The sequence below is a fragment of the Monodon monoceros genome, unplaced genomic scaffold (genome assembly GCF_005190385.1).
Source record: "Monodon monoceros isolate NGI ecotype Baffin Bay Population unplaced genomic scaffold, NGI_Narwhal_1 Super_Scaffold_12, whole genome shotgun sequence".
In the NCBI taxonomy this organism is placed as follows: Eukaryota; Metazoa; Chordata; class Mammalia; order Artiodactyla; family Monodontidae; genus Monodon; species Monodon monoceros.
Genome location: NW_021703768.1, coordinates 55752011 through 55759895, shown reverse-complemented (window position 1 = coordinate 55759895; position 7885 = coordinate 55752011). Strand labels below are relative to the sequence as shown.

Sequence of the window (7885 nt, the reverse complement as noted above, 5' to 3'; positions counted from 1 at the left end):
ACCATAACTTACTTATCCATTCTCTCGATGATGGACATTTGGATTCTTTCCGGTTTTGGGGTCTCAAGAAGATGTACATTCTTGTACCACTCTTTCTATAGACATGTTTCCATTTCTCTTGGGTAAATACCCAGGAGTAGAACTGCTGGGTCACAGGAGAGCTGTATGCTTAACGTTAAAAGAAATGGCCAAACGGTTCTCCAAAGTGGCTGCGTCATTTCAAATTCCTACTGGCAGTGTGTGGGTTCCAGTTGCTCCGTATCCGTGAATTTGAGCAGATTGTATTCTCATTTTATGTATGAGGAAAAAAAAGATACCCAGAGAGGCTGATTTGCCTAAAGTCATATGGTTTGTATGAGCCAGAACCAGGACCCTGGTGCTCTCCATACTGGAGTTTCCCTACTTTCCATCTGCACTCCCTCACCCTTCAGTGTTGCATTCTCTCTCATCTTGATAGTTGTCCATCACATTAGTTTAATTTTCTTGCTATTTTTATGCCTTCCAAGGGAAATGACAATTAAAAAAATGATGTAATATTTATTGTACCTATCTACTTAAAATTTTTTAATGTATAAAAATTACATTAAAACATCAATATGCAATTATTTTCCCACCACTCAAAAATTTTAATATGTATTGAAGATTCTGGACCAGAAAATGTGTAAAGAGAAGACAAGAAATATCAAAATAACTTATAACAAATTTCTAAAACCTCTCACATTTTAAATTTGTAAGACAAAAATATGATTTAAATACATGTTTGCCATTATGGTATAGATAAGAAAATAGTATCCATACTAAAATTAATTCATCCTACTTATCAAAATTCCTAGTATAAGAGTGAAAATACTCAGATGCTTATAAATAGGTATTCAAAAGTTTCTCTTGGTCAACATTCTTTGGTGTTCATAAAACTGCATATATTATTATGTATCTATTTATCATACAGTCTTTTCAGACTATACATTCAGTTTAAATTGGAAATAAAAAAATATAGATATTACTATAGAAAGTAGTTATAGAGTAAGTATTTTGATTTCATAGTGCCCAAGGGTTTATGAACAAGATTTACTTATTAAACTTTAAAATAACCACCTAATTCTTTGATATTTCTTCTACATCTACATGTTCCAGAAATTTAAAAAAAAGTTACATCTATAGGCAGAAAATTAACTCTGAGTTGACAATTATTTATGACTCTCTCCACTGGCTGTTCCACAACATATGAAAAGATGAAAAGCCTAGCATTGCTTGGATACCAGCTTAATAAGCAACTTGGAATGCCAGATGCATAACAAGAAATGGAATATTCTACTTTAGAGGAAAACGACAGAGTGAATAACATGAACACAACTTAGTCTAAGTTCTTTACCCTAATAAAGTAATTATTCATTTGCAAATATTACCAAAAGTAAAAAAATTTATTTTACAGAGTGGTTGGCTTTTGTAATACATCAAAAACTGTCATGTTATCCTTCACTATTTTCACTGCTGCCTCATATCAGTGGTTGAAGTTTCTCCCAAATAATTTAGTTTACATTTAAAGTGGCAATACAGATTTTACTTAATGGATTTAAGTTATAATTAGAAACCAGTTTTATATACAGAAAATCCATAAATATAGAACTTTTATTCCTATTTTATCCTAGGGCTATGCAAAAAATTGACTAAAAATTTTTCATTTGGGTCTTTGTAATAAACATGTAAATACATTATTTACAATGGAGATGCTTTCTTACAGAAAGTAAACACACAGAAGTTATTTTGGTCTTCACTAGAATCCATCATTATATGTTCACTTTTGAAGATGATATGATACATCATGTTCACTTAAATTTTAAGTTTCCTGTTTTACACGTAATTTAAACAATTATTTTACTTGTACAATTAACGCTTCATTCTGTATTTAAATTTCCTTTAAGAAAGATTCCTTGATCCAACTGTAGGGAGCTTTAAAATTTTTTTCAAATACCACAAAATGTTTCTGTACAATTATGTGCAATTTTCTTCCTTCTGGCGATATTATAAATACCCGGTCATTTCATCTTCATTGTTCATACCCCAGGGGTAATTCCCAAGTTATCTCACATGATGTAAGTACCATCTTTGTAGTATTTCATGGACTCCATTTGTTTTGTCATAGCCAGAACATCATGAAATCCAGTACTTAGGCCAGACATATGTTGAAAGTATGCTTCTTTTTCCACTTGAATTGTTAAATTGTTTACTCCAGCATCTTTAAGTATTCCTGTAACCTGTTATAAAAATCCATACATTTAAAAGCATTTAGATTAATGCATTTAGTGCACTTGGATTAAATAATAGATATCACATTTTTTAAAATAGCCACAGACAGTCAATGATAAGTCCTTAAAATAATGTTTATTATTTAGCTGGTCAAATATTACATAGGATCTTTTAGAAGGCCAGTAAATCACTGACCTGACATTCAAAGTAGAAAAGGAAAACAGCTACTGTTTCCAATTCGGTAGGTCTAGAATAGGGATACAGGAACTGTTTTGATCCTCATCTCCAACCATGACACATACCTGCCAACTTTATTATTATTATTAACTTAGGACTATATTTATAATAACTTATTTCTTGACCATCTATTGGGAACCAAGGTGGATTACAAATGAATTTTTTTTACATTAACTTAAGCTTGTCCTCCACATACTAAAACTTGACTTTATTTTTTACCATTTTTGGATATAAAACAAATCTAGATGTAAAAAAACAACTTATCCTTGGACAGCTGTAAGAATGATATTTTTAAACAATTAAATGACTACTGAGCTGTATAACTTACAATGTGTGCAATTACCTCAACTGAAATTATTTTAAAAACTTAAGATTATTACCTGCTGTACTATTCTTTGTTCCAGCACATCAGATGTCACCTGTATATGAATTGTTCCTGCCACAATATTGGCAGAATGACGCCAAAAATGTGGGTCTCGGTATGATATTAATCCTTCAATTTTCTGTAGCTGTCAAATAAAAGGAGAGGTGATATAAATGGATTTGAAGGCTAATTTACTGAACACAAAGCAGTCTTTCTAGTCCAGAAACCATTATTAAGCTGATTAAAAAAAAAAAAAGTAATAAGGAGAGCCCAGAATGAGAAAGGAATGGGAGGGACAACTAACTTCAAGTAAAGGTGTCTAAAATATTTTGACCTGGCAGTGATGCCAGGGAAGGAAGTTTGGAATAGGAAGTGAACAGGGTTACACAGGTGACTTTACACCCATTTTCACCGATGTAAGATGTACTTTGCCTAGTCTAAACATTGGATACGTTCAATAAACCATGTTGTTTCCTTTATATTGATACAAACATTCCAGTATTATTTGTTATATTTGAGATAACACATGCAAAAGATATCCTTCATGTTCAACAACGGAGGGCTAGTTAAATAAATTATAGACTATCCACACAATGTAACACTACCCTGTCATTAAAAATGTATTAGAATATTTATCAGCATGATATAATTAAGTGGGGAAAAATTTACAAAGCAGTACAAAACATTTTTTTGGCCATTTTTATTTTAAAAATATTTTTATACAGAAAAATGACCCAAAAGTGTTTCTGGGCTTCCCTGGTGGGGCAGTGGTTAGGAACCCGCCTGCCAATGCAGGGGACATGGGCTCAAGCCCTGGTCCGGGAAGATCTCACATGCCATGGAGCAACTGGGCCCGTGCGCCACAACTACTGAGCCTGCGCTCTAGAGCCTGTGAGCCACAACTACTGAGCCCACATGCCACAACTACTGAGGCCCACGTGCCTAGAGCCCGTGCTCTGCAACAAGAGAAGCCACCGCAATGAGAAGCCCACACACCGCAATGAGAAGTCCCTGCTCACCACAACTAGAGAAAGCCCATGCACAGCAACAAAGACCCAATGCAGCCAAAAAAACAAACAAAAAAACCAATAAATAAATAAATAGATAAATTTAAAAAAAAAGTGTTTCTTTCCAGGTGGTGAAATTATATGTGATTATTATTTTTTCTTTTTTCTACTTTGAAGCTTTCTGTAATGGATATGTATTATTTTTGAAATAAAAAACTTTTCTTTTTTAGTAGGATGTATTAGTCGCCAATTATGAGAAAGTGAGAAAACTTTACTAATTTTATTTATGAAACCAGTGGGTTAAGATGCTATACCTTAAGTATTCAAGATGCCAACTGTTCATCAGCAGATCCTAATTACTTTAATATGATATGTCAGGGACTTCCCTGGTGGCGCAGTGGTTAAGAATCCGCCTGCCAATGCAGGGGACACAGATTCGAGCCCTGGTCCGGGAAGATCCTACATGCTGTGGAGCAACTAAGCCCATGTGCCACAACTACTGAGCCTACGTGCCACAACTACTGAAGCCCGTGTGCCTAGAGCCCGTGCTCCGCAACCAGAGAAGCCACCGTAATGAGAAGCCCGTGCACTGCAACGAAGAGTAGCCCCCACTCACTGCAACTAGAGAAAGCCCGCGCACAGCAACGAAGACCCAATGCAGCCAATAAACAAATAAACAAATAAATAAACAAACAAATAAATAATAAGATATGGCAAACCACAAGCTGAAATACATTCTATTTTGTGTTTGGTTTTTCTATGAATTGCCTGTTTATATTATCAGTCCATTTTCCTACAAGACTGTCATTTTCATTTCTCATTAGGTCAACTTATTTAATTTCAAATACTATTTTAAAAGGAAGAAGACTAGTAAACAAATTATACACAGTACCTTTTCTAAGGCAATATGTAGTTCTTTTTCATATTCTGGTGGCAGTCTCAGAAGGAGAACCTGACAGGCATCTTTAATCAGTGGGACAACGCTGAGAAATATTAATATAGCGATAAAAAGAGAACAGAGGGGATCAGCAATGAACCATCCAAACTGCTCTATAAGAATGGTGGATACGATCACACCAATACTGCCAAGTGTGTCTGCCAAAACATGTAGAAATACACCTACAAGTAAGATACATAAAATATTAAAAATTAAAGCACATTTAATTTAGTTGTTTTATTCATTCTACAAATATTACGAGGTACCTATTATTCACCAGGCACTCTGCTAGGGGCTGGTACTTCAAAATGACTAAACATGGTCACTTCCATCAAGGAATTCATGGCATAGTGGTGAAAGTAAGGATGTGGGCAACTATTACCAGTGTGGTGAGTTTTATGATGGTGTGTGGGAAAGCTTCCTAGGAATCATACATGAGCCAAGTTTTGACATTACCTAAATTATTTCTACTAAAATATCAGAATAGGGAATTCTCTGGCAGTCCAGAGGTTAGGACTCCGCACTTTCACACTTTGCGGTGTGGCCAAATAAATAAATAAATAAATAAAAAATCAGAATAAATATCTCAACATAAATGATACTTCCCCCATATTTTTTTGCAGTACAATAAAAATTTCTTAGTTCTTTTATAGTGAAAGTGCGTAATGCACAGTTTCCCTTGCAACTAATATTTACTCAAATGTTACTATGAAAAGGACTCTATAATTACAATAATTTATTTTTAAAAATTGACATTTATGAACAGTTGTGAGTATTTTCTGTAACAGATGACTTTAGATCTCTTTTTAGTTACAGGTTGGTTTTTTAAAATAAAATTGTCCCAAGAGCCCAATACTTAATACAAATAAACAATGTCAATTCAGAACACAGTTGAAAGGTAGGACAGTATCTGGCAAGGACTCACCCCTCATGTTAGCATTCATGCCTCTGCCTGCAGATCCGTGGCTGTGACCGTGCCCATGGTCACTGTGTCCATGCACATGGTGTGAATGGCTGTGATCAGATGAGTGACAGCTTCCTTGAGAAGCTCCATGGGTATGGTTATGGGCATGGCTAAAGGCACAGATACCAATAAGGTTTACTATCAGCCCTCCAACTGAGACTGGCTAGAAAAAAGAAAAAAGAAAACCTTTAAATTTGTAATTAAAAAAATAAACTTGTTATTTAAAAGTTATTATGTTGCTATATATGTTTTTTGGTTTATAGTTTTGAAAATATTCATAGTAAAACCTCATTAAATTCAATAAGAAAATTTTAAAAGTGTGAATTTTAGAAGAAGCATTTAACTTTCAAATACCAAAGTGCTCACAAGTAAAAGGATTTAGATTTGCTTTAACTAAATGATTAAGAATAAAAATGTACTTGATTCAGGGTTTATGAATAAATGATGCTAAAGTTTTGTTTTGTTTATTTAAATAAAGAGTTTGAAAGTACTGCTTACTAGAGCAAGTATACACTGTACCTGAAATCTCATTTATATTACTAGGTAAATATCAATACTTTAAAAGGCAATGATTGTAATTTACTAATGAGTGGATTACAAATAAATACAGTCTTACTGTTTCTTAACTATAGTAAAATTTCCCAAAGTAAAAAAAGTACAATGGAAAAGTATTTTTTAAAAAACAAAGTAAATGAGATTATCTTGATTTAATGGTGCCACAATAACACCCCAAAGGATACTTACCCTTGATTATCCCCTCTTACAAAATGATTTTGAATAGTAGCTCTAGCTCAGGGCACTATTTAATTTACATACATCTACAATTTCTCCTTTAGAGAAATCCATTTGTTTTATTTTTAAGTTTTTAAATTAAAAAAAATTTTAACATCTTTACTGGAGTATACATAATTGCTTTACAATGGTGTGTTAGTTTCTGCTGTATAACAAAGTGAATCAGCTATACATATACATATATACCCATATCCCCTCCCTCTTGCGTCTCCCTCCCACCCTCCCTATGCAACCTCTCTAGGTGGTCACAAAGCACCAAGCTGATCTCCCTGTGCTCTGTGGCTGCTTCCCACTAGCTATCTATTTTACATTTGGTAGTGTATATATGACCATGCCACTCCCTCACTTCGTCCCAGCTTACCCTTCCCCCTCCCCATGTCCTCAAGTCCATTCTCTACATCTGCGTCTTTATTCCTGTCCTGCCCCTAGGTTCATCAGAGCCATTTTGTTTGTTTGTTTTTAAGATTCCATATACATGTGTTAGCATACGGTATTTGTTTTTCTCTTTCTGACTTACTTCACTCTGTATGACAGACTCTAGGTCCATCCACCTCACTACAAATAACTCAATTTTGTTTCTTTTTATGGCTGAGTAATATTCCATTGTATATATGTGCCACATCTTTATCCATTCATCTGTTGATGGACACTTAGGTTGCTTCTATGTCCTGGCTGTTGTAAATAGAGCTGCAATGAACATTGTGGTGCATGTGTCTTTTTGAATTATGGTTTTCTCAGGGTATATGCCCAGTAGTGGGATTGCTGGCTTGTATGGTAGTTCTATTTGTAGTTTTTTAAGGAACCTCCATACTGTTCTCCATAGTGGTTATATCAATTTACATTCCCACCAACAGTGCAAGAGGGCTCCCTTTTCTCCACACCCTCTCCAGCATTTATCGTTTGTAGATTTTTTGATGATGACCATTCTGGCCGGTGTGAGGTGATACCTCATTGTAGTTCTGATTTGCATTTCTCTAATGATTAGTGATGTTGAGCATCCTTTCATGTGTTTGTTGGCAATCTGTATGTCTTCTTTGGAGAAATGTCTATTTAGGTCTTCTGCCCATTTTTGGATTGGGTTGTTTGTTTTTTTGATATTGAGCGACACATATCTTAATTGTGGAAGAATGAAAAACTAAACAACAGTTATAAGTCAATGTTGCTAAAAGAAGGTTGTACAAGATACAATGGGAATATTCAGAAAGGGAAATCTAACACACTTTAAGGTGGGAAGAGAGGGACTAAGGGAAAGTATCCCACCAAAGGCAACTTTAGAAGCAAAGCCTAAAAGGGCAGAAGTGAGGGAAGGGCGTGAGAACTATAAGGAACAGCGCATG

General features: G+C 34.6%; 1 protein-coding gene across 2 annotated transcripts in view; it reads right to left on the bottom strand.

The window, feature by feature from the left end:
- Window positions 1-1487: 1487 nt before the first annotated feature.
- Window positions 1488-7885, bottom strand: part of SLC30A5 (solute carrier family 30 member 5) — a 29519-nt gene continuing 23121 nt past the window's right edge. For both annotated transcript variants that reach the window (XM_029218987.1, XM_029218988.1), the window contains exons 13-16: window positions 5718-5919; window positions 4748-4974; window positions 2865-2993; window positions 1488-2255 (exon numbers count right to left, since the gene is read on the bottom strand). In XM_029218987.1, the coding sequence (XP_029074820.1) occupies window positions 2085-2255; window positions 2865-2993; window positions 4748-4974; window positions 5718-5919 (729 nt within the window). In that variant the 3' untranslated portion in view covers window positions 1488-2084. The remainder of the gene's footprint in view (window positions 2256-2864; window positions 2994-4747; window positions 4975-5717; window positions 5920-7885) is intronic.